This window comes from Pyrus communis, chromosome 16 (assembly GCF_041283825.1).
Source record: "Pyrus communis isolate YQ-2024b chromosome 16, ASM4128382v1, whole genome shotgun sequence".
Classification (NCBI taxonomy): domain Eukaryota; kingdom Viridiplantae; phylum Streptophyta; class Magnoliopsida; order Rosales; family Rosaceae; genus Pyrus; species Pyrus communis.
This window is the reverse complement of record NC_142580.1, coordinates 9,879,085-9,904,487: the sequence shown is the minus strand read 5'-3', so window position 1 is coordinate 9,904,487 and position 25,403 is coordinate 9,879,085. Positions and strand designations below refer to the sequence as shown.

The 25,403-nt window shown below is 35.0% G+C and overlaps 5 protein-coding genes across 9 annotated transcripts; 1 reads left to right on the top strand and 4 right to left on the bottom strand.

The window, feature by feature from the left end:
* The first annotated feature begins 1,168 nt into the window (after positions 1-1,168).
* LOC137731097 (uncharacterized) lies at positions 1,169-7,199 on the top strand. Of its 4 annotated transcripts, none has more exons than XR_015957800.1 (13): positions 1,169-1,388; positions 1,473-1,616; positions 1,716-1,831; positions 1,964-2,118; positions 2,790-2,878; positions 3,285-3,834; positions 4,063-4,230; positions 4,450-4,613; positions 4,729-4,808; positions 5,217-5,328; positions 6,090-6,164; positions 6,265-6,497; positions 6,538-6,780. XR_015957800.1 is itself a non-coding variant. In XM_088687769.1 (13 exons), the coding sequence occupies exons 1-12, from the start codon at positions 1,299-1,301 to the stop codon at positions 6,409-6,411; spliced, it is 1,890 nt and encodes a 629-aa protein (XP_088543895.1). In that variant the 5' UTR covers positions 1,169-1,298; the 3' UTR covers positions 6,412-6,427; positions 6,866-7,199. The 4 variants fall into 4 exon arrangements, 3 of the variants coding, with proteins under 3 accessions (XP_088543895.1, XP_068326275.2, XP_068326274.2); XM_088687769.1 differs by lacking the exon at positions 6,538-6,780 and adding an exon at positions 6,866-7,199 and having other exon boundaries at positions 6,265-6,427; XM_068470174.2 differs by lacking the exon at positions 6,538-6,780 and adding an exon at positions 6,862-7,199 and having other exon boundaries at positions 6,265-6,427.
* Positions 7,200-7,477: 278 nt separating this feature from the next.
* LOC137732498 (uncharacterized) lies at positions 7,478-8,875 on the bottom strand. 2 transcript variants are annotated; one of them, XM_068471816.2, is made up of 3 exons: positions 8,812-8,875; positions 8,638-8,722; positions 7,478-8,509 (listed from the first exon to the last, which is right to left on the bottom strand). In XM_068471816.2, exons 1-3 carry the CDS (start codon positions 8,866-8,868, stop codon positions 7,638-7,640), a joined length of 1,014 nt encoding a protein of 337 aa, XP_068327917.2. In that variant the 5' UTR covers positions 8,869-8,875; the 3' UTR covers positions 7,478-7,637. The 2 variants fall into 2 exon arrangements, with proteins under 2 accessions (XP_068327917.2, XP_068327918.2); XM_068471817.2 differs by lacking the exon at positions 8,812-8,875 and having other exon boundaries at positions 8,638-8,728.
* Positions 8,876-15,992: 7,117 nt separating this feature from the next.
* LOC137731325 (major strawberry allergen Fra a 1-3-like) lies at positions 15,993-16,888 on the bottom strand. The gene is made up of 2 exons (XM_068470428.2): positions 16,605-16,888; positions 15,993-16,476 (listed from the first exon to the last, which is right to left on the bottom strand). The coding sequence occupies exons 1-2, from the start codon at positions 16,786-16,788 to the stop codon at positions 16,181-16,183; spliced, it is 480 nt and encodes a 159-aa protein (XP_068326529.2). The 5' UTR covers positions 16,789-16,888; the 3' UTR covers positions 15,993-16,180.
* A 1,063-nt stretch (positions 16,889-17,951) lies between these two features.
* On the bottom strand, positions 17,952-19,635 carry LOC137732129 (two-component response regulator ARR1). Its single transcript, XM_068471429.2, has 3 exons — positions 19,153-19,635; positions 18,501-18,653; positions 17,952-18,399 (listed from the first exon to the last, which is right to left on the bottom strand). The coding sequence occupies exons 1-3, from the start codon at positions 19,325-19,327 to the stop codon at positions 18,074-18,076; spliced, it is 654 nt and encodes a 217-aa protein (XP_068327530.2). The 5' UTR covers positions 19,328-19,635; the 3' UTR covers positions 17,952-18,073.
* A 1,273-nt stretch (positions 19,636-20,908) lies between these two features.
* LOC148689940 (uncharacterized) lies at positions 20,909-25,230 on the bottom strand. Its single transcript, XM_088687076.1, has 3 exons — positions 25,059-25,230; positions 24,635-24,913; positions 20,909-21,219 (listed from the first exon to the last, which is right to left on the bottom strand). The coding sequence occupies exons 2-3, from the start codon at positions 24,831-24,833 to the stop codon at positions 21,023-21,025; spliced, it is 396 nt and encodes a 131-aa protein (XP_088543202.1). The 5' UTR covers positions 24,834-24,913; positions 25,059-25,230; the 3' UTR covers positions 20,909-21,022.
* Positions 25,231-25,403: the final 173 nt, after the last annotated feature.

The window sequence follows — 25,403 nt, the reverse complement described above, 5'->3', positions numbered from 1 at the left end:
ATTTGTCACTTAGTACTATGGTCTAGTGATATTCCTCGTCACTTGTAAGTAAGAGATCTTATGTTTAATTCTCGTCAAAGGAGAATTTGAACCACATTATTGCACTCATTGTGAGGTTAAGCTCACCCCCATCCCTTAGTGTATATAATATCGCTTGTTCGAAAAAAGAAGGTTTAAATTTTTATTTTTAATATTTAAAAAAATTAGTTTGAATCTTCATAATTTCATAAGCGTTAAGTCTAGTTGTGCTTGTTTTCTAATAAAATCTCTTAGTTATGTTTCATGATCTAAATTTTTCGTAACTCCTAGATTTTAATCACTAAATCTGGACGTTTAAACTTTATCATCACAAGCTTTCCATGTTACATGAATTCATAACATATGAAGATGTCATAGAGAATTTGTCCATACTCTTTTCACTCTTGGAAAAAGAAAAACAAGTTTTAAGTTATGATTGTTTGCCTTAAGTCACAAGTAACAACCATAATACCTACCTACCAACAAAATTAATTTACAAAGAACGTAACATGTTTTAGCAATATGATTTGGTCCGAAGCCATAATAATTACAAGTTCATAACACAAAAGATCTTCGTCTTCTTTTTAGGGAGTGTGAATTAGGGTATGCTAATTGAATACATACTAGTATGCATTCGTGATAGTAAATTACATGTATATTATGTTATTTTAACCGTTTGAAAAGCATTACCTCTTATTTTTGGACGTTGTTTAATATTAGAGAAATTTTTACATTCAATCATTGTCTAATAATAACTGATCACATGACCAACACATGAATGCAATTGGGAGTCGACATTGTGAACTATGCAATAATTCCATCCTTAATTATTGTCTCTGTATTTTAGAGAATAAAATATGCTCTTCCTAAACAAAATGGATAACACTATTTACACACGTATTTTTACCTCTACACCCTTGTTATTTTTTTTCCCATTGATCTTCTTCAACTCATTCAATCGGACGGCAAAAAATAAAAAAGAGTGTGTGAGAAGTAAAAATGAGTGGGTGGATATCATTATCAAAGAAAAATATTAAAAGAGTAAACATTGGATCCAAATTGACAAAAAGGAAAAATATTGGGCCTAGACAAATAAAGCCCAACATTTGAAAACAGCCCACATTAAGGATCAATAACGCCCTAAACTAAAAGCAGAGCCGTTGCCGCCATCACTTCAGCTGCCCCAACCCTCTTCTCCTCGTTCTAGGGTTTAGGGTTTTAGCTCTGCATCTGCACGCACCTCATCCTTTGTCCTCTCCTACCAAACCCTAACTTCCGGAATGGCCTCTTCAAACATCAGAGATCTCCTGACGGCGTTCAGTCCATCTCTGGACTTGTTCGCCATGAGCTCCGGCGACGGTCGAATCAAGGTAATGTAATTTTATGAAATTTGGTTGATTTATTTCTCTATTTCTTATGAAACCCTAATTTTCAATTACTGGGGTATGTGTTAGATTTGGGATACTGTGAAGGGCCAGGTCCAGACTGAGTTTACAGACATTGTAGCATCCGAAGATACAAGCATATATGCTAAACGAGAAAGAGGGCACCTCTCAGTTGATTACACTTGCATGAAATGGTTCTCTTCCGAACGAAAGGTTGCGAATTTGCTTTGTTTTTAGCTTAACAAGTAGGCTGTAGCAATTTTTATTTTTTAAATTAAATTTATTTTTATGCTATACTGTTCATTGTTGCAGAAGAAGAGGAAGCGTGGTTCCTCATTTTTAGTTTTAGGAACTGGTGGCGGTGATGTTTTGGCGCTTGACGTGGCTGCGGGTCATTTGAAGTGGAGAGTTAACGATTGCCATGCAGGGTTAGCTCCCTGCTTAAACTTTCTTTCTTGTCAAAATATTATGTTAATGTTAATACTGCCTTGTGTTAATGTATGTTTTTGACTTCTCGGGCTGCCTAATTAATCTTTCTGTTGCATGTTCTGTCGTTGCAGCGGTGTTAGCTCCATATCATTTGCAAGAAATGCATCATGTCTTTACACAGCCGGTGCTGATGGGATGATTTGTCAAATTGATTCGTTGACAGGAAACCTGTCAGGGAAGTTCAAAGCTTCCACAAAGGCAATCTCCTCTATGTCTGTTTCATCAAGTATGTTACATATGTATATGTCCATCACCCTACGTCTTTTGTTCTACTTTTGCTTACAGCATATGCATCATTCTGCTTAAATTTGTGTTTGTACTGCTCTGTGAAAATTACATCACGAATAATACTATCTGGATTCAAGTTTTCGTGATTGGCTGCAAAATTTATTCCAAGTCAATGAGCATTCTCCTGCATAAACCAAGATTTTACCAGGACAGTAGTTTTAAGGAGATGTGAAAGTTAAAGTATATGGGGTCGCTTTTGTAATTGGATCATCATCACTGAAACCTGTCTTTATTGTATTATTAGCTATGCCTTTATGTTGTCTTAATAACTAATTAAGTTGAGAAATGATAACTTATGATGATGATGAATGGCAAGTTGGTAGGTAATGCTGTCCAAGAACTGATTTGTCATAATTCATAAAAAGAAGAATGGAATTTCGATGGTGAAATTAGTGATAATTCTAGTTGCAGTTCCTGTGTATAGGTAGAGAGACCCGGATGATTAGGTTTCAGTTAGATTGTTGAAGAGCTAATGCTTAAAAAAAGGGTTAAATTTTGCAATATTTGTAGGACCAGCTTTGTGTGCATCCAAATTAAACTGTATTGATAGATTGTTCCATTTAGTATTTTGCTGATATTACGTTGGGGATGGCTTTTTATCCGCACCAGATGGGAATATATTAGCAACTGCGGCTGCACAAATGAAGATCTTCAATTTGTCTGACCACAAAAAGATACAGAAGTTTTCTGGCCATCCTGTGAGTGTTAAGCATTTACATTCTCCTTTTTCTTTTACACTTTTTTGCCTCTTTGGGTGCTTAAACATGTGTACATGTTTACAGTCTGCTTATCTTCAAATAATCTTTGTTGGTTTACCACTGTTAGAATGTCATTTGTTAGGCAACTATTTTCCTGTAATTTGACACTTCCTCCTCACATGTGGGCCTCTTTCCACCATTAGAGAGGCCAACATAGTAATTCAACATATTTAGAGACTGCATTTATATGAATTTTAATTTAAGATGTTTGATGCCTGGGCAAATATTTTGGTTTACCATTGTGTACAAAAGTTCCAGCTACCAGGAGGGCTAACCTTCATTTTATGTTTTAACATTTTTTTAACCGTGATTTTTTTGAGTTAATATTTTCTCAACCATTCATTAGGGTGCTGTTCGCTGTATGATCTTCACTGAAGATGGGAAGTATATCCTCTCATCTGCAGTTGGTGAAAGGTATATTGCAGTATGGAGTATAGATGGTGGAAAAAAGCAGTCAGCAAGTGTTGTTCTCAAAATGGAGCACCCTGCCGTCTTCGTAGATAGCAGGTGCATAGACAGTGGGGAAGTTGGTGATGTAGGTCTTTACGTATTAGCGATTTCAGAAGTTGGTATGTGTTACTTTTGGTTTGGACAGAATATTGAAGAATTACGGAGTGCGAAGCCTACAAAAATTTCACTATCTTCTGAAGACATTTTGTCTACAACATACAAGGGTGCATTACCCACAATATTTGCTGCGGTTATTCAAGGAATTGTGAAAGCTGCTTCTGGGCAGGTATTTGTTGCTTATGGGTCGCCAGTGAAACCTTCATTCCAGAAAATTTTGGTGCATTCTGGAACAGACATAAAGTTGAGTAGCTTCCATGACGGGGTTCTTCTACCAATGAGTCAGTCTCTTGTCAAATCTAAGAAAGGACAAAATGTACAAAATAGAGGTAAGATTTCTCACAACAAGTTTTCCCCGCTCAACCACATTTAGTCGCATTTGTTGTTGATTCCCTGGGCTATATAGCATGAGATACTGATGCATTAGGGACCTTCTGAGAGGAATCAAAACCAAAATTTTATTTTACTTACTTTAGATGATGCACCTTGCATTGACGTTATTGTTCCGGTTCTTGATTTTTGACGGTCAGCTGATTATTTGTGCAATGATTCAACAGTTATTGCATTAGATCGAGCAAATGCAGAAGAGGCGTTGCATCCAATGCCAAAGATATTTGATTCACACGAGAAAAAGAAAAGACATGATAAATTGAGTTTTGACCAAGATGAAGAAATGGCTGATTTGGATGACAGCAGGGGTCATGCTGGCCTTGTGAAGAGCAAAGGTGGGCGTTCTAGTCACTCAGGAATGCATTTGAAACTTTTCTGCATGTAACATAAGTAATCCTATATAACTACTTAGGCTTATTTAGTGATGGCTGCATATCTGTTTCCACCATACAATACTCTTTTTTGAGCTTCAAACTGGCTTACTATATGTTATTTGACCTCTCGTATCCTGATGCTGGTTTTACTTGTTTCATACGTTATGCTGGTATGTGCAGATGACATGGTAGAACTTGAAGCTGACACAGCAGCAATTTGCATGGAGGACAGACTGAGAGCATTAGGGATACTTAGTAAAGTAGATGACCGTACGTTCCACTCGACACTCAATTCTGCAACATTTAAGAGTATTGATCTTCAGACAAATATGCCGCATAAGAAGGTTGGTTTGTTTAGTTATTTACTTATGTATGAACTGTGGCATGATGTTGTACTTATATATTATTTGTGCACTTCCTGATTTGATTTTGTTCTGATCTATACGTATCATCTGCCAGATGAGGGAAGCTGTGCTGTCATTAGAACCTAGTGACGCATGCAAATTATTGGGGGTTCTGGTGGCCATGTGGCAAACAAGGTTTGTTCTTGCTGTTTTGATCTTCTTCAGGTTTTCATTTCATGCATGCATGAACGTAGAGTTATATATGTCCTTTTGAGGGTGTAGATTTCTTTATATATGCACTTTTTAGACCAATGAATTGTTAGTATGGTTTTATACAGACAAATTGTACCTTAAATACTACCAGTTAACTTATGCATGTATCATGAATATATGTTTTTCCTCCGTGTGTGTTTTTGAGAGGATGGTAGAATTCTGAATTCCATACTATCTGGTGCGCTAATGTGTATCCGAATCTGGTCCATGATTTGGTTTTTATAAAGACTATTATTGACACTTTATGCTTATGTTTTTTAATCCATTTGGAAAGCATTACAGTATAAGTTAGATATGACTTGAGTTTTAATCTTTGATTATGATTAACAGGTCTAGCAGTGGGAATAACGTTCTTCCATGGATTTACAGCATATTGGTAAATCACAGTCATGATATCATGTCCCAAAAGTCTGAAACCCAGATGCTTAGCTCCTTGTTGAAGGTAAAATTTTGTGACCAATTAATACTAGTTTATTACCAGGTCACTATTGGCTCCCTTATTTCAGGGATCATTCTCTTTCTCACATACTGTGGGATATGTTAGCAGCTGTAAAATGATTTTGGTTCAGTTTTAGTTGCTTGTCAATAGACTACTTGAGAGGTCTTAGCTAGTTTTGCTGGATGGTTTCTTATCCACTATTTTGTAATTCATGTTATTGTTTTAATAAATTTTATCGTTTCTTCTAAAAAAAATGACATGTTGCTTGGTAAGCAATTTTTATGCCCTCTGTCCTCTTTCAGTTTGTATAAGTTGTAATCCAATTATTCTGAAAAACAATATGGAAAACTCGACTTACAGTTTCAGTATAAGATTGGTGGTTGATGAAGATCTTCCTTTGAATATTGTCCGTGAAGGAATACGGTAGCCTATGAAGATTTGTGTTTGACTTGCAGTTTACAGTGCTGCTAGGTGCCTGCTTTAGGCCTATACATATGGTATACCATTACCCATTACCCCTTGATAGGCAAAGCCAATGCTTAGATGATTCTTTGGTTAGACTACCGTCAATGTCTTATAGTGTTACCTCTAACAAAATGAATTTTCACACAAATTCCACCTAGATATCAACAGTTTTTGGATTTATTATCTGCCTTATAGTGGGACATCATCCAAAACTCTCTATACCTCCTAAAGAAACCAGATTTGATCCTAGGTAATAATATATTTGATGAAGCACTTAATTGATGTTGTTCTCCTTGCAGGTTACCAAATCCAGAGGGGCAGCTATTCAGCCCTTGTTACAATTATCAGGTCGTTTGCAACTTGTGATGGCACAGGTATATACAACCTCATATTCTAACTTGAATTCAGTAATTTAGTTGACCAAATATTTTAGTCTTTTGATCTTTAATATTTGTTTTTGCTCTGGATGAATAGATTGACAAGGCAACCCACGCAAAAACTCAAATGTCATCACACAAGCACGAAATGGATGAAAGCGAAGATGACGATGAAGATGTAAACGAAATTCACTATGGGGAAGAAAACGATGATTCTGACATAAGCAGTGATGATGATCAGTAGGATTTTGTGAGAGGAGGTAGTCAAACTTTGCCGTAGTGACATTCATTCTTTTGCCTCCTGATTTACTTGTGATGATGCTTGCATTCCTTTGTAGAAAAAAATGTGCATGGAGATGACTTAGTGTACCTACACTATTTGTCTACTGTTTGATTGATTATCACACTAGATTGGTTGAGTTTAAATACCACCAGAATTAGGTCTACGACGTCTCATCCTTTGGTTTCTGCTACGTTGCGGAGTAGATGTATTCTTTTGAATTGGGTGTCTAATTACGGTCCAGCTGGTCCATGCTTAGTTTTTCTCAAGGATTTGGAACATTTTAGTTGATACTGAATATATGATGACATGGAACACGGTTGTGTTATTGGATTTCATGGCTTATGGTTTTATTTTGCATTTTTCTGCTCATAAGTTGCATTTCCTGTACACCTTGTTGTGGATTTAGGACAGAAAGGCTCGATGCGGTGCAGTCTGTTCAACATCCCCGTCCGTTAATCTGGCAACTTTTAGTGCTCGGTTTCTGGCCCTGTCCAAGTTCAACACCCACAGTTTTGTTTTCCTCTGGGGTTACCCCTCTACCCATTACCATGGTGAAGAAATTTAGATTTCTCCAAGATATCAATTATAATTTTCTTTCTTCTAACGGTTTCTCTGTAATAGCATAAACACAAGTGCATCAGTGTGTATATTCTGTGACTTGCAAAAAGCACAAGCGATTTTGTATAAATTGTGTTACCGCGTACTATTTATCTTGCTGGTAATTGTATGTTAGGCGTTCGGTTCGTTCAGATTGGGCGCATCGCATTTTGTCCAAAGGGTCTTTGGTCGTAATTGAAATGTTTCCGTATATCTATAAATTAGAAAATCCCGAGTAAGATTTCTCCGATGAATATTAAGCCAGGAAGCTCCTCTCCAGAGCACAAGTTTGATCTTGGAACGTGGTGTTGTAGACTCTGTGATCCAGGTTGCCGGCAGTATGTATTGCCCTGTTGGAGAGGATTTAGGATCAATTCTTTCTTCACTTACAAGCTTGGAATCTCATTCTTTCTTTCCATAACATCACATGATTAAGAAAAATATAATTCCATTAAATTATATTTTCCTGCTAACATATTCTCCATTAACGTTCTTGCCGTGATTCTTTTGGGGATAAACAGTACCCCTCCTTTTGCACCATTCTCTCTCTCTCTCTCTCTCTCTCTCTCTCTCTCTCTCTCTCTCTCTCTCTACATTACGGTACACGCATTCGGATTTTCGTCACTAAACATTGATGTGATGTTTCCGTTGCCGTTGACGTAGTGCTGCTCCTCGTTGTAATGGTTCGCCCTGCTGAAATGCTCGTTGTAATGGTTCGTCCTGCTGAAATGTGAGGGTTGTGGGGGTGGCTGGATATATTCAAATTCTGTGATATAAGGTGATGGTCTGTATGTGTTGTAGCTGTGTGTCACATGCATAGGCGGAGGTGGGGTTGCACACATCGGGGCGTGGCTCATAGGGGGAGGACCCATTGGGGCGTGGCTCATCGGGGGAGGACCCATTGGGGCGTGGCTCATTGGAGGAGGGTCCATTGGGGAGTGGCTCATTGGAGGAGGTCCCATCGGGGCGGGGGTATGGGCAGGCTCCTGTGGAGGTCCTTGGCTGTTATGGTATCTGTTCCAGTAGCCATTGTAGCCTTGGGAGTAGCCATATCTGTAGCCATAATCAGGTGGGTGGTGGTATATGGTATGAACTTCTCCAACGTCTCTTGGTCTCTGGTGGTGTATTTGTTGGCCGGGGTTGGTCTCAGCAGACACAAGTGTTGGTCCTGTTGGCTCGGGTGTTGGATTTTCATGCGGCGGGGCCACTTCAGCCGGCGGAGCTGCTTCAGCCGGTGGTGGTGCTTCTGAAGGAGGGGGGTTTGCTGCCTCAGGAGCTGGAGAACCATTCTCCGGCGCTTGTTCTGGCGGTGGTGGAGCAGGTTCCGTTTGTTGTTCTGTGTGGGAACATATGGTGGCAATCTTCCTCGTCTTCTTAATCGCTTTTACTATCTTCTCCGGATCCGCCCACCCAATTATTGTCAACTTTTGTTGAGGGAAGTCAATGTAAAGATCATATATACCTGCAGAAGGAAAAAAAACAATTCTTCACTCAAAAAAAAAAACTACAAGCTTATAAAAGCTGGGTTCGTAGTGTAAGAAACATACCAAAAACCAAAAAACAAAAAAACATGGATTTTTAATTTCTTACCATTGATGCCATGTAGCGCTTTCTTGATCTTCTGCACGCATCCGTTACAATCCATCCGGACATGAATCTCCGTCACCCGAGGTTTCTGCATTCGAGATACGAAAAAATTAACGTAAGCATGGACTAATACATGTAATGTGGAAGTATGTGATTGCCATTAATTTAGGGCCATACCTCCATGAGAGGCAATGATGAGGGTGGAGGGAGGGGCAATGGATTAATAGGTGGCATTTTATTTATACACACTGCAAAAAAAAAAAAAAAAAAATTGGCAAGGAATAATAGAAAGGCAAAAGATGTGGGACATGCAAGGAATCTCCTTTTCGAATTGATTAGCTTAACCTGCAAAAATCAATGTCAAATGTGTTAAAAGGATGGAAGAAAGGGGTCGCTTTTATATGGACGATGGAATGCTGCGCCAAAAAGAATTTGCTTTCTGTGCGATGGAATTGATGGCTGTGTGCGATTGAGGGACGTCTGTCTTTCGAGATTATTAGGATATCCACCGTCCGTGGATAAAGAATTAAAAGGAGATGATCAGATGATTTTGTTTACATTTTCGAGTTCCACTAATATTGTGGAATCCTTTTGGCACAAGCAAAGATGGGTGTTTTCACACATACAAATCACCAAAAATTAGGGTTGGAAAGCATGAACCTTCTTTCATTTTAGTCGTAAAGGTTGATGGAGATTGGAGTTGCAGATTCTTTCACAGGAAGATTTTAAAGTGTGTACTCCAAAACTTTAATAAACTAATTTTGAGTCTTTTTTTCTTTCCCTAATGCTACTTACTTGAGTGTGCCAGCTTGGTTCTGGATGAGCTTAACCATCTTATATTATATTTTAGATAAAGATATTTGGACCCCATTCGTGGGAGATTAGTTATACTACGTACATAACTGTGTTTTAGTAGGATAAAATAAGTTTTATGTTCTTCTCGGAGTTAATAATGTCAAATGGCCTCTATAATTGCAAAAAGAATGAACCAGTATTACAACACGTGAATTGATTATACATGCGGTTGTGTTTTGGTAGCATACATTAATTTTTCTAATGCTACTTAATCGAATGTCATCCTAGTCTGAATGAGCTTAACCATCTTCTATTCTGACTAAACATTTTTTATCCCATTTTGGGAAAGATTATTATGTGGTACTTAGTATAACTAGTCAATTCATATGTTATAACATGTGAAATGGTTATTAACACTATTTGCTTCATCATAAAACCGTCATTCAACTATATTATAACTCATGAATTTGTTTTTTAGAATTGATAAGAATCTTAGGGGGTATGACACCAAAACGGTCAAGACCTACCAGTTTTGAAAGTTGCTTGACTTTGGTCACTGTGAAAAACAGGCCAGAGAACACATAGTTTTCACTCGTCTGATAATTGAACTTTATGCCCAATAAACTTTATTAAACTAAATTAATTTACACATGTAGGCAAGAAAATTAACTAGTTTCTAGTACTAGATTTTATGCCACAAAAGTACCTTCATGAAAAACTTCAACACCTTAGGCAAGATGAAGATTTTCTCAACTTTTGTGAAATAAAACCCATACTATTTCATCTTAATTAAACTAAAAGAAGTAATCCACACCTGTAGGCAAGAAGATTATCCCTTTTATTCTAATTAAGATGCAAAGTTGACGGAAGTAACTCAAAAACACAGTCCCATCATCAACTAAGCCGTTGCGGCTTGCTTTAGTTGAAAAGACATTTATCAACTCCGCCCTGAAACAATACAAAAGTCAAATGGATTAATTAACTGTAAGTGACAAAATTATGATAACCTAATTCGAGCTTCGAGTCTTGCCAACAAATGGCACTAATTCCTTCATGAGTCCCTTTGACATTAAATTAATCTCAAGAAACCTGACAGCATACTTGAAAGAGATTGATTACATATAGAACAAGTTTTATTCCACCACAAGAATGTCAATACTTATCATTATGGAGTCAATTGCTTAAAATAGAAGACTTTATGTAATGCAAAAGAACAATACATTCCTTTAATTTGAAAGCTAAATTGCTCAAATGTTTTCTTAAGTCAAACGGGTTCCTTTTCTTTTGTACCTTTCTTTCCATAGTACAAGGCTCCTAAAACATTAGCATCAAAATCATGCATTAGCCTTGTAAATACCAAAATTAAATAAAGGAACTACCAAAATTCTTTTCTTCCAAAAGAAACATCTCCAATACATGCCATACATTAGCCTTGAATAATTTCTTTTCTTCTCCCCCTTATGGCACAAAACAATTGACTGATCAAAACATTGTTTAAATTCTTTAGGCATAGGAAAAACTAACAAACTATATACAAGTTTCAATTTAGTCACATGCTCTGAATGAAATACATACCTTATGCCTTCATATGTTCACCACTTCTATATAAACATATTTATAATCACATGACCAACCACAATTCTCATATAAGAATAAATAGAATACAAATGAAAATTGTCACATAATTACTATAAACCTTATTCATTTGTATAATACCCTTGTTCTTGTCACCGGATGCTTTCTGTCATTCTTAGTTAATCCACAAATTATACATCAATTTTTCATAGTTAACTAGTTATGTATAATTTAAATGACTATTGAGATAGGAAAGCAAATTATAGATAAACCTGATTGATTAGTCACGCATATTTTTTGTGCTATTAATGGCATAAAAGTTCATTCATATCTCGTGAAAATTAGTGGAAACCAAAAACTACAATTCACTATAGTCCAAAACCCACGGCAATATTAAAAATATATCATCTCATGCTTGAACCAAATTAGCCATACAAGTAACACCATACACGCTACTTGCTTAACAATATTAAAAATTTGGTTCAAGCAAATTAGTTACAATTTATCATATGCCACGGTCACGGAAAAATTAGAAGAAATTGTGTCACCTTACACATCCTTAAAACAAATAGCCATATCCGTGATGCAATAACAAAAAGTTGCCAAAATTTATATTGACCTGCTTTCAAATATAGACATATATAAACTTAGCATATGCATGCATGCCTGCAACACAACTTTAACATATATTATCACAATCATAGGTAGGCACAACATATCTCAATAATATTGATAAATTATAGGATATGACTGATTCCGTCTCCTACAATAAAAAAGATGCCACGATATGGTTGGATTTTGCTAGAACAATATAACACTTTATGAATCCAACATAACCATTCCTTATATAATTTATCATGAAGATCAAAAGGAAAGATCATACCAGAATTTCATATACTGATGTAATACGAACCTCTTCATTGGGCTTGTTCGACTGAGGGATCTTAAGAAATTCTCCAATGCAAGGTTATAACAAATATAAATACATACACATGCTTATAAAAACTTGAGATTACAAATTTATATATATAACCTATACTTTTGCCGAGTTATGTCATGTGAACTTGTGACGTTACGCATTGACCCGTATTGGGCTGTTGTCGTTGTCCACCTTGGACACAACTAACATAGGAGGTCTATCACGTGGTTAATATAATAGAGCCCGCCTTGAAACCCTTGAGGCGGTAAGCCGCAACTGCTGGCTGTGTAAAGAGGAACCCCAACCTCATGGCTTCAACTTATACATAAGCAGTACATGATCAACCAAAATATTAGCATTAAAATTGGAATCAAAACTCTGAAATATTCCATGGTTTTCAATCCTAGTTAATCCAATGAATTGACTAATCAAATTTTCTTTATCATTCCTTTATTAGAACTATTGGTGGTAATCAAATTTGACTAATCATATTGCCTTTTAAAAATTACACGCGCTTGCTTGAGCAAAATACTAGCAACTTCCAGACTTAGACTTGGGTGGTTCAACTAAAACAAATTATATGCAAAGGGGCCTGCATAAAAATGCCATCAACCTGACCATATATTATATGTAATTATAATAGGTATAATCTGGAAAACTGTTGGAATTCGAAGCAATCATCACCATATAAATTTTATACTTCAATCCATGTTTGGATCCCACTGCAAAATATTTACATATTAGCACGATATACATACATACATACATACATACATACATATATACATATATATATATACACATATATATATATATATATATATGCTTTTCCAAATTCCAATATGATTATAGGATTGAAACATGGTTTATAGATATTTCTGATAAAAATTTCCAAATTCGTGCCATAAGATTAATTAGCACGATATACATACATACATACATACATACATACATACATATATACATATATATATATATATACACATATATATATATACATATATATATATATACACATATATATATATATATATATATATATATGCTTTTCCAAATTCCAATATGATTATAGGATTGAAACATGGTTTATAGATATTTCTGATAAAAATTTCCAAATTCGTGCCATAAGATTAATTAGTAAGAAATAATCTTGATACCATGAACAACACAATCGTAAGCCCCCTCGGCCTGTGCTCTTTAACCGACCTCCATCTTTGATTTTTAATATTTAACTAACACTTGAATTTAGGATCAAAAGGAACTGATCATAGAATATATCTGAACATATCATATTAGTACGCCAAGGATATGGAATCACACTTGAACTTAAGACCAAAATTCAGTTTATGTATTTTGCAAAACGACTCTATGTATCGTCGAACTTAATAGGTTTTAATTATATAACCAGAGGTTCTGATACCAACTGTTAGCCTTAAAAGGTTATACAATTAAAACACAATGAAGGAGTGACTGACATGATTCTAACGGTGGCCATGGAAGTTGAAAACAAAAGTAACAGAGCACGGCAACACCAAGATCTTCTATAAACACCTAGCCGAATACAACTACTATACGGGAAGCATTATGTTGCGTGTTCTAGGGCTTATAGGGACTGATGTTTTATATAGGCTAAAAGTTAGGGTTTCCATCCATAAAGGAAACCTAAACTTACTTTATTAGCCTCCAAGTCAAGTATCATAATTATATTCAATTAAGGATTCCATCAATCATATTTCCAATATAAGACACCTTATATAGGATTGATATCTTCAAGAGATCAAATCACAATTAACATTATTCTCCAATATTACATTCCTATTACATGTAGTAGACCACTTAAAGGTTGATTTATATTGGATAAATCCAACATTAAACTGTAGCTATACACAAAGTTATCTTTGTCTATCCCATCGACCTTGTGCTTCACAAAGCTGTATTCACTTCCTTCACCAAAACCAATCTTCTTGATGGTTCCAACACCTCCATCTCCCTCAAGAATTTCAGCAGTTTTGATTGCTTGTGGAGCAATCTTTGGAATGAGATTGTTAGCATCAAGAACAAGGCCATTGTACAACCTAGCAGGAGGGATGACAGAGGCGTATTAGGTTTCGTATGTGAAGACAGCCATGGTGATGATTTCTAAGAGCTTAGAAAAATGATCCAAAAAATTAAGAATGAAATGAGGGGAAGCAAAGAGGAAGATTGATATTGGTGTGACAAAATGTGAGCACCACAGACGGTATTTACAGATTAGGCTGAAGGGTATGTGTGGAAACTAAAGTGGCCCCTGTAACAAAGGAGTTCGGACAAATTTCCAATTTTTCTGTCCACGTGAAAAGGGAAACATAATTTTCAAATTCCGTACAACAATTTATTAGTCAAAGAAATTCAGCCACCAGTAGAACATATAAAAATTCAACTAGTTATTCTGAATGCCAAGTAATATGTGGATTGCATATGTCATTTTCAAATGAATATTGAGTTGCATACCAATTATGTCCAAAAGTCTGATAATGAAAAAAATGTGAGGTCCAAATGCTCACTATCATTCAGTCTCGGACAAAAAAGCAGAAAGAGAAAAATGCTAATATTTTTGATACATCATACAACCATGAAATGGTGAGACTTTTTTTTTATATATTTTTTTTCCTTAGACCGGATTGAAATCTTTAACAAGGCTTTTATCAAGACCCTTTATACGCACCGTTTTCTTTGTTTGTACGTATTCCTCTATTATTAACGAATATTGTACTCAAAAAAGAAATATTTGGAGTAATCACAATACAAACTGAATTACAAATAATTATAAATATAATATTACAACTTATACTATTTATCATATAATTGAAACAGGTATAGATTTATTAAATAACAAGTCCCGGTTCAACTTCGGAAGTTCCTTCTCCGATTCCATCAAATCACTTGCTAGTTTCGGCTTGCTCTCAAAGCCCACACTTCGCCCACGCAAAATCAAATTCCGAGAATTCCTCTTCCCTACATTCACAAACACGCCATCAGTTTCTTGTCACAATTGATCGTGCTATGAGTTTCCATACCAGTATTTCGAGGAACGAAATATGTGAAAGGATTTGAATCAACGTTTATAGAAAGTGGATTTTTTTTATCCTAGGTTTGAATCCACGTTTGCGATTATCTCTCGTTTCACAAGACTTCTTTAGTTTGGACTCTAGTTGCACGTTTTCTTTTCTTTGAAAGTTAATTTCTTTTTTTCTTCTTTTTATTTTATTGCTTATTATTAATTTTTATTATATGTTTTATCACAAAATACCATTGGATCTATTAATGATCAATTTCCGGCAGTTACAGATTTTTTGTCCTATTATTTTTGGTAAAGCCGTGTGACCCATTAATTTTTTTTTTAATAGTGTAAAATGACAATAGCACAAATTAAAAGGTGGTAGAGAGAGATAGGCGGGCGGGCCCATTTTAATTATATTTTAATTATTAATTTGTTTATTTTTTTGTTAAATGGTAGATTTTGTTAGATTAGCCACATACGATATTTGAGCTCACGCCGTCATGCAAGAGTTCAACTTCTTTCCACCACTGTGTTAAAGGACTACTTACTTATTTTTAATTTGCTACACTTATAATAATGGTAAAGAAGGGAAGAGAAAAATTCAAAATTTCTCGGCATTAATATTTAAGTTTATTCATGTTATATCAAGTATATGGTTATCCAAAATTAGACTTTTTATCTTTTCTTCTCTTAGTCATTTGACCAAAGTTCTTGTTCTTAACAAGTTGAAGTCAAGTTTACACACTCATACATATAAGAGACCACATTTGCTCATTTGTTAATTTGAGGGGTTTTTTATTTATTTATTATTATTATTTTTTTAATCCAAGGAATTTGGTGGTCTTTTATTCTTTTGTCATAAGAACCTTGCATCCCAACAACCCAAACAGTTGACTTTTGAGTTAATTGGTCTAATGTTAGTCGTGTAACTTTTCTTTTCCTTTCGATGTGTAATTGAGTTTACCCAGTAACAGATTGAATGTGAAATTCATGATATTGCAAGGGAAAAATATTACTCCAAGTTAAATGTGCCATCAAATGATTTACATATAACTAGTATATGTTTTATTATTCAGATTAAAAATCAAATACAACATTATTCTTTAATCATGTCCGAAGTGCAAGTCAAAGAATTGTTTTGGTACCATAGTAAATTGAACCACACAACTGAGTAAACAGAAAAAGCAAGGCACAAGATTGTTGCCAAAGCGGTGGTTTTAGTTGTAGGCATCAGGATTGGCCACAAGGTGGTTCTCAATAAGCTTGAACAAACCATGGGCCCTTTCTTTGCCAGCCTTGATATGTTCTTCCTTGATCTCAACATCTCCTTTGGTGTGGTAATGGCTGATGTTCTTGATGATGGAACCACTACCAGATGCCACCAACTTAATCTCATAAGAGATCTTCTCAATTTTGTCAGAAATGGCATCTCCTTCAATCAAACTGTAGCTGTACACAAAGTTATCTTTGTCAATTCCCTCAACCTTGTGCTTCACATAGCTATATTCACTCCCTGTCAAATAGAAAAATGAAATAGAAATTAAGATACTAGCTAGTGCTGTCGAGATATATGTGTGTGTATATATATTAAATAGGTAAAATTAACAAGTTAATGGAGAAAATAGTTGAAACTAAACAAACCTTCGCCAAAGCTAACTTTCTTGATGGTTCCAACACCGCCATCTCCCTCTAGAATTTCAACAGTTTTGACTGCTTGTGGAGCAATCTTGGGGATGAGGTTGTCAGCATCAAGGACAAGAGCATTGTACAACCTAGCTGGGGGGATGACGGAGGCGTATTCAGTTTCGTATGTGAGGACACCCATGATGATGATTTTTAAGAGCTTAGAAAGTGATCAAGGAAATTAAGAATGAAATGAGGAAGCAAAGAGGATGATCAATGTTGATGTGAGAAAATGTTCTCTCCAGAGGGTGTTATTTATAGATTTGGGAGGGAGGGTACATGTGTAAAATAACCCCCTATATCTAAAGGAGTTGGGACAAAATTTGAAGTTTTCAATGGATGCTGTCCATGTGAAAGGAAAATGAAATACTAATTTTCAATTGCATGGCATAAAATTAAAAAAATAAAATAAAATCAGTGCATTAATATATTAGTCAAAGAAAGCCACCTATAAAATTCTAGAACTTGATTAGAAAACCAGAAAAAAATCAACTTATTTCTACTGGTGGGCTAACTTATTAATATTTTATTTGTCCAAAGGCAAACTCAATGATATCTTCATTTCTATTGACTAACACCACCAATTCATTCATCAATCCGATGGAAATGTGCAAGGAGTGAGGGTTAATCATACGAGGGAAGGAAGAAGATGCTAAGTCGTATTATCTTCGGCATAAAAGACACCTTTACAATGTCGGTGGGCTGTTTAATGATAGGATGCTTACAAATCATAATTTGGATAATGGCATGGGTGGGGGGGAGAAATACAGAACAGAAGTATCATGATCAATACGTACAGTATATACGGTATATCATGCAAGAACTTCGTCTCTGAAGACAAATTAGGTGTAACTTTTTTTTAAATTTTTAATGCATATCAATAAAAAAATACATGAAGTTTATTCTCTCACTTTGTTTCCAAGAATGAAAGATATTAACTGATGGAAAATTCTATGGTACCCTAAAATAAGAAATCAAGTTTAATTGTAGCTTTCATTTTGCATTTTATTTTAGAAGTGTTATTGGCACTCCAAAAATTTCATTCTACATTTCTCACAAGTGTATTTTTCTTTCCTAATATAAAAAGTTTGAAGCGTAGAATGAGATTTTTAAAGTGTTAATAACAATTCCCTTTATTTTTGTTTTCAATAAACTGTAAAAACTTATTGAATACTTAAATGAACACACATTATATGTTTGTTCCCTATGTTTTCATTATGTCTAATACTTCATAATATATATGTCATTCTATTTTATAGTTTATATGATAAAATTATATATATTTTTAATATAAACAGACACTTATTTATACAAAATATAATAGATTTATTTAAATTTGTCTAGTCCGACCCGACTAGCGCTTAACGCCTTTTAGAGACTTGCTTCATTGACATTAGCTCAACTTAATAGTGGCGGTTTTTCTTCTTTTATATGCGAGACCGCAGAAAAAAATTCGAATTCATCCCTCTCATCCGTCTCTTCATCCTCATCCTTCCTCCTCTTTGAGTTCTTCCAAGTCCCTTCATTTGCCGAGGACGAGTAATCTGAATCTTCGGATGGTTTCTGCTGCCGATCCCCGCTTCTTCCACACTTCCAGATTGCTCCACATCCTTCCACTCATTCTTTTTCTTCCGCACTACATGCTGCCATATGTTCTTCAGCGCCTCAATGCGAACCGGTTTGATTAGGTAATCACAAGCACCATGAGTCACACCCTTCATAACAACACTTTTTCCATCATCGGCAGACATCACTGTGGAATTACACATATCAGGTGTCAGCTCCAAATCAACACATACGATTTCGGTTAACAACAGTTAAATCTACACAAAATTAGTCAAACGAGGAACTCACTGATAACAGGCAGGTCCATCTCCAGTCCAACGTGCTCTAGGAGTTTGAATCCATCCATGTCTGGCATGTGCACATCACTGATAACAATATCGAATCCGTTCTGGTTCTCTCGAAGCAGCGAAAGTGCGATCTCCGCACGATTACATTTTGTCACTAAAAAATCCCAAACAAACCAACTCAATCAATACACAAATTTAGTAAATAAACAAACTATAGAACAAAATTAATAAAACAGGGCTGTGAATCTACAAAGACACAAACCAAAACTCAAATCTTACTTCTGGAACAAGACGATTAACCATTTTAAAAACAAAAAATTAACACTGTACAATTTCAAACCATGTAGAGCAAGTAACAAAATTTAACACAACCCATGATTCAAATCTAAACAAAATCACAACTTAAGCAGTAAAAGATATCAAATTATCCAATTCTTAACTTCTACCACAGGCTCCAAATCCCTTAAACAACAGCATGAAAAACACATGTAATTATAACCCAAGTGCTAAAACTTGCAGTAAATCACCCACAAGAAAGATAAATCCATGTTGGGAGACAGGTAATTGACATCTACAGAAGGATTGAAGAAAACCCATGAAACAAAGTCTCTAGAGAGGGAGAGAGAGGGAGAGAGACACTCAGAAAAGAGTACCTTCATAGAGGCAAGTTCTGAGCATCCTCTCCAAGATCATAAGGCAAGTAGGATCATCGTCGACCACAAGGACTCTTAGTCCCGCAGGAAACTGGTCAGTGACCACATCCCCCGATTTCCAAGCTCCACTCGAACTAGCTGTTGACATCGATCCCATGCCGTTGCTCATATGCATAGCTTCAAAAAACCTAAATCTCGGAAACCGAATAAACTGCAAGATATCTCTCTATCTATATATACTTATATATAAAAATCCCCTACCAGATAACCCGAATTACATGCTTAAGCTCCGGTTTTGATTCATACCCAATTCAAAACTCAAAGAACCCAGTTGAGCAAAAGCAACAGAATCGAAAAAGATAATTGATTTTCTGCTGAGAATTTTTTTTATTATGTGTGTGTGTGTGTACATATATTCTTCGGATTGAGGTTGAAAGAGCTTGGACGTGTATGTCTACTTCCAAGCTCTAATTGTCTGTGTTTGGGTTTATTTTATGAATTTAATTATTTATTTGTCACCTTTTTTTAATAATTGAATATTTTATTCAGAGGTGGGTCACTCCTGGAAGAGTGGATCCAGCTCATATACAAATAAAAATAAATAAAAAAAATTAACTTGATTAACTAACAAGGTCCTTCCTTAATTTACTGCTTGTAATTTTGTATAATATTTTCCTTTTTAACTCTGCTATTCACCTTCCCGTTTTATCTGTTTCCTGCGGTTTGACCTTTCAAATTATCTAATGTTTGAATCAAAGTCAAATCATTTAATCTAAAATTAAAAAAAAAAATTGTTCAAATTTTTATTAATTTTGAACATGAAGACGCAAAAAGGCAGAAAATAAATTTTGAACATGAAGTCAAATCATTTTATTATAACCGTTCAAATAAGAACAGATTAGAAAGGAAAGACATTTTAAGGGAAGAGAATCATACTTCTTTACTAATTTAATCATGCAACCAATGATTCTTAGTTAAAGAAAAATATTAAAGTTAGAAAAATAATAAAGTTGTCCAAATTTTGATTTACCTTTGAGTTTATTGTGTGTTTCATTTACTTGTAGGAGATTCAATTTGGGTCACTAGCACTCTATCATTAGAAAAGGAAACAAAAGTTAAAATACAAACAAACTTCTTTTTTTTTCGAAAATGTTGACTATACGGGAAAGTTTTACGATTATGAAAATAACTACAACGTCAAAAATGTAAAACACATGTTCAACTAGATAAATTCTTGAAAATGGAATCATGAATAAGCATCGGTACACCTAAGACAACCTTAAGTACATATATAAGTACAAAAACAAAAAACCGTTTTCATGACGATGGTAGAGGATAACTTTTGCTCTTTTGATCGATTAATGTTTTACACCAACATAATATTCGTTTGTCCAAAACTTGGAAACCATGTTGCCAAAGTAAACAACTACTTCCATACATTGTAGGGGTGGTTTAGGTTTTCCACTTTCAATTCACCAATAGTAGTCATACAATCAACTTGCAAATTTTATAATGCCAATTAAAAAAAATAATTTTAATTCATGATAAAATTTCGATTAGCAGACTAAGTAGGTCAATTCTCACACTAATTCTACGTAATATGAAGTCAGATTATTATAAATTACACGAAATTCTATACATTTTGAAACTATGCTCAATAAATGACATGATCGAACAATTCTGTCTAGAAAATTTTCAATATTAAGGAAAAAAAAGCCAGAAAAAAAAAAGCAAAAAAAAAAAAACAAACGAAAATGAGGTCCAAATCCATTAGTGCAAAGGCGAACATGATTCCCCGTTCAATGAGTTTTTGTTTCTTTACTCAAAAAGCTGCTTCGTTGAGTTATTAATTTTTTTTACCTCCGTTGAGTTAACAGGTGTAATTCTCTGCTGTGCTGCGCTGTTGCTCTCTGTGTCCAGCTTTTACTTTCCCACCAGTTACCGTATTCTCAACCCGCTTCCCCCTCTCGACACGTCTCCTTGGCGGGGGCCAGTTATCAGGGTAAGGCTTCCTTGGCCTATATTGTTTGCTCTCACATTTCCTAGTCATGACTGATTCTCCCTGCACTTGCAGATGCATTGCTTTTCAGTTTTGGTGTCACTACAAAAAAAATGGGCCTTTTGGGACGGTCAAAACGCGTCGCGAAAGCATTGTAATGGATTTGCAACGGCCAATAACGCATCATCAATGGTGTCGTAAATGTTTGGTCTATTATATAAGACGTTTTGAGCACGTCGCAAGTACCATTTACTACAGGCTTGCAACTGCTACCTACGCGTTGCAAATAAATGACCTCGGGTTTTAAAAAAAATCGGGCGTCAAATGGGACGCAACAATGACATTATTTTAACAACTTCACTAAAATTATTTTATGTGAAATTTACTACAGTTTCCAAATTAAAATAAATTATGGAAGGCGGGGTGTATTCAATTAGAATTTAAAAGATTTTAAAGGCTTATTTGATACTCTACTTAAATCCAACTTTTTAAACTAAAAAACAATTTTCAAGTTTTAAACCTTAAAAACTTGTTTGGTAGGACTATTTTAAAAAATTGAACTTAAGACTAACTAAAAAATATAGCTTATTCTCTAAAAACATAAAAAGTAAGTTTGTTGAGTTTGTAAAATTAAACTCACTCTTTTCCTTTTTTTCTCCATCCTCCCTTCTCACTCCAAATCTATATTTGACTCCTTTCTTCTTTCTCTTTCCCTTTTTTTTTTTTCCTTTTACCTTTTTCGTCTCTCCTCCAATCCTCTTCATTCTTTGGATTCTTTTTCTCACTCATCTTCCTCTTTATCTTCGGATCCTCTCCCTTCTTTCTCTTTCCTCCTCTCTTCTCTTTCCCCCTCTCATGTGATTCCATTTTTTTAGATCTCTTTGTCTAGTTTAAGTCGTAAGATTTAAAATTTTTAAATCGCAAACCAATCAAGTTTTTGAGTCTTAAAGAAAATTATTTTCAAGAAATGTTCTTAAAAAATGTTTTAAGAAATGATAAAAAATTTCAAATAGAATACCAAATAGGCCCTAATAGATTTTTATGGAGTTTAACTGCTTTCTATAGATTCCATGTAAAATTTTGATTCAATTCCTTCGAAATGTCATGGGAAGAGGTGAGATTTGTGGATGCTTAAAATACACTACAAAATCTATCAAATTCCCTCTAATTCCTCAACTTTTCCAAATTATCTAAATTCTAATTCTAATTGAATACACCTGAAATGTTAGAGCTTGTTTGGTATCCTATGTAAATTTTTTTATAATTTCTCATAACATTTCTTAAGAATTTTTCTTAAAAATAATTTTCTTTAAAACTCAAAAACTTTTTTGGTATGCGATTTAAAAATTCTAAATCTTAAAACTTAAACTGGACAAAGAGATCCAAAAAGAGGGGGTTTGAGAGAGAAAGAGGATTAGGAGGAAAGAAAGTAAGAGATGATTGGAGGAAAGAAAAAGAAGTGAAAGGATCAGAGGAGTGAGAAAAAGAAATGAGAGAATGAAGAGAGCGGATTGGAGGAAAGACGAAAAAGGTAAAAAAGAAAGAAAGAGAAGGGCGAGAGAAAGAATAAAAGAGAAATATATTTGGAGTGAGTGGGGAGGAAGGAGAAAAAAGAAAGGAGTGAGTTTAATGTTTATAAACTCTAAAAACTCACTTTTTGTGTTTTTAGAGAATATATTATATTTTTAAGTTAGTCTTGAGTTCAGTTTTTGAAAATAGTCCTACCAAACAAATTTTTAAGGCCTAAAACTTGAAAATTGTTTTTGAGTTAAAAAAATTGGATTCAAGTAGAGTACCAAACATGTTCTTATAAACTTTTTTAAAATTCTAATTGAATGCAACCGGATTTATAAGGATTTTAATAAACTATCTTAAAATCCTGATTGAATACACATTGAATTTCAGAGAATCACTTAAAATCCTAATTGAATACCCCTAGATTCATTAAAAGAATTAAAATCCCTCAAAATCCTAATTGAACACACCCCCTAAATTTCTATAAACTACATATGAATTGTTATTAATAATGAACTATAAATTAGGTAAATTATAATACAATGTATTATCATATAGAAGTACCAACAAAAGTATGAAATCAACACTACACTTGTACTTAAAGTTAGTTGAATGGTCGTATCGATTATAGTATTATTCACTAACAGCATCATGTCTTTATCTAGAACCTGCAACAAGTGACATTTTTGAAACAAATTGCGAAGCTCTTGACACATGAACTACATCGCTAGAAATAGATAGCGAAGCTCCTAACACATATGAACACACAAAACTAGAAACAGATCGCGAAGCTCCTGAAACATATGAACTCATAGCATAAGTAAAATTATACATGTCCAACTTGTAGGGGAGACAAAGTTGACACTCATATCACCTGCTTTGAATATTTCAGATTTCCATGGAATTCATTGTAATCTCCCTCTTTAAGTGCCCTCAAACAACTGAATTTTTACAAGAGGAAACACAACATTTTCTAATATACTTAAAGACCAACATATATTACGATTTCTTCACCTATATGGGATATTCCTATTGCAAATAGTATATCAGATATATCAGGAAAACTGGTACTTGTAGAATTAAACTAGCAAGAAAAATGGCTAACCAGAATGTCAAACATGTCCATTGCATATAAATCCTTGGCAATCCTTGGCAATACAAATCCAGAACATGCATACAACCAGTTTGCTGCAATGACCCAATCAAACCTTTATATGGTTTCCTCTGCCTCATTGCATTTTCCAATGTGGGTGTGGATAAACGATATGTTGATTGAGTCTCTTCACACCGACAAACTTCTGGAACCAAAATCCATAGTACTCAAGGGCCTTACTCCAGTTTCCCTCATGCTCGAAGGTAATGATTTGGGAGCTCAACTTTCAATACCATCACCACAACACAAGAAAAAAAAACATATCCAAATATAAGAATATTCAAATGTTTTGAATATAATTCATCTTTGGGACCTTGGACAGTACTATACAGAGGCATGCTCACATATAATAGTGTTTACCTACACAGGGACATCCTCAAAGCAGAGTGATTAACCAAACTCTCCACCATACCCTGAATGAATTGGAAACCTAGTTGAAATTGCACATTTCATCTAACTCAGGGACCAAAAATTGATCATATTTTCACAATGAAGAAAAGAGAATTCTACCCAAGCACTAATTAAATGGAGAATTCAATTTCCCCCGAACTTCTTTCTGGTCCAAATGTTCTAATAGTTCAAAATCAATTTTCCTAATCCCAAACAGTAGTACACTAATATTGACCCTATTTTGCCGTTCTACCCAACTTAAGGACAACTAGTTTTCTCAGTATAATCGAACTAATGCACTGATTGAAAGAAGTACAATCGCAAACAGATTATACTGGCAAATTTCAGTTCCATAATAATCAAATTCTATCACATATTTTCATAATTTAAATACTAAAATCGAAGATAATTGGTAAAATTAATACCTTGCAAATAGAAAATTCTCAAATTCCACTGCCTAGCATGATCTCCCAATTTCGCAACTTTCTGATACAAAGCGATGATCTTCTCCTTGAGAACCATCCCCAGTATATGAGCCTGGCGTCCACCATAGCCATGGGGGACCCAGAAGCCGTACCCCTCAGAAACACGTCGAGCGCCTTGTCCGTATTCGGACTGACTCATCTGCGGTTGTGCTTGAGCCGCTTCCTCCACCGCATGTACATCATCACATGCCTCAGCTGCTGCTGCGCCTCGAACCAAGCCTTGCACACCAACAACGGCGCTCAAGCTTGGATGGCTGAGTGTCAGCCCGATTCAGCGAGCATAATAATCAATTAAAAAAGAAAACCCTAAAAATTACTTAACTTACTGAATCAGAAAAGAGGGAAGATGGTTGTAGTGTCTTACAAAATCTCCGATTGTGCTTCAGGATCTCCAATTTTGCTCCAAAGTTTCCGATGATTCCCCAAAATCTCTGATTGGATAGATTAAGCCTCTTATTTTTCAGTCGAATAGGAAAGTGGAAAAGGTGCAGGAAGAGAAGGATGATTCTAGAGAATGAAAATGAAGGCGCTTTGGATTGTTTTCATCTGAAAATAAATCGCCTAATTGAAAAATTAACAAATTTAGGCGCTAAATTTTATTTTGTCTGTTTATGGGTGTCACAATCTTTACTCAGCGTCGCTTATATTGTTATTTACGATATTATTTGCGATGTTATTTATTTAAGAATCGGGGATACTTTTGAGCTAA

Bases quoted from the DNA above. Each gene is read 5' to 3' on its own strand.
- LOC137731097 (XM_088687769.1), top strand. From the start codon at position 1,299: ATGGCCTCTTCAAACATCAGAGATCTCCTGACGGCGTTCAGTCCATCT. The intron at 1,617-1,715 runs GTTGCGAATTTG...TCATTGTTGCAG, and splicing joins GGTTCTCTTCCGAACGAAAG to AAGAAGAGGAAGCGTGGTTC. The intron at 5,329-6,089 runs GTAAAATTTTGT...TTCTCCTTGCAG, and splicing joins TGCTTAGCTCCTTGTTGAAG to GTTACCAAATCCAGAGGGGC.
- LOC137732498 (XM_068471816.2), bottom strand. From the start codon at position 8,868: ATGCCACCTATTAATCCATTGCCCCTCCCTCCACCCTCATCATTGCCT. The intron at 8,723-8,811 runs GTATGGCCCTAA...TCTCGAATGCAG, and splicing joins CATCATTGCCTCTCATGGAG to AAACCTCGGGTGACGGAGAT. The intron at 8,510-8,637 runs GTAAGAAATTAA...TTCCTTCTGCAG, and splicing joins AGCGCTACATGGCATCAATG to GTATATATGATCTTTACATT.
- LOC137731325 (XM_068470428.2), bottom strand. From the start codon at position 16,788: ATGGGTGTCCTCACATACGAAACTGAATACGCCTCCGTCATCCCCCCA. The intron at 16,477-16,604 runs GTTTGTTTAGTT...TCTATTTGACAG, and splicing joins GAAAGTTAGCTTTGGCGAAG to GGAGTGAATATAGCTATGTG.
- LOC137732129 (XM_068471429.2), bottom strand. From the start codon at position 19,327: ATGCATATGAGCAACGGCATGGGATCGATGTCAACAGCTAGTTCGAGT. The intron at 18,654-19,152 runs GTACTCTTTTCT...GGGATTTTTTAG, and splicing joins CAGAACTTGCCTCTATGAAG to TGACAAAATGTAATCGTGCG. The intron at 18,400-18,500 runs GTGAGTTCCTCG...GTAATTCCACAG, and splicing joins GATGGACCTGCCTGTTATCA to TGATGTCTGCCGATGATGGA.
- LOC148689940 (XM_088687076.1), bottom strand. From the start codon at position 24,833: ATGAGTCAGTCCGAATACGGACAAGGCGCTCGACGTGTTTCTGAGGGG. The intron at 21,220-24,634 runs GTATTAATTTTA...TGCATCTGCAAG, and splicing joins GAGAATTTTCTATTTGCAAG to TGCAGGGAGAATCAGTCATG.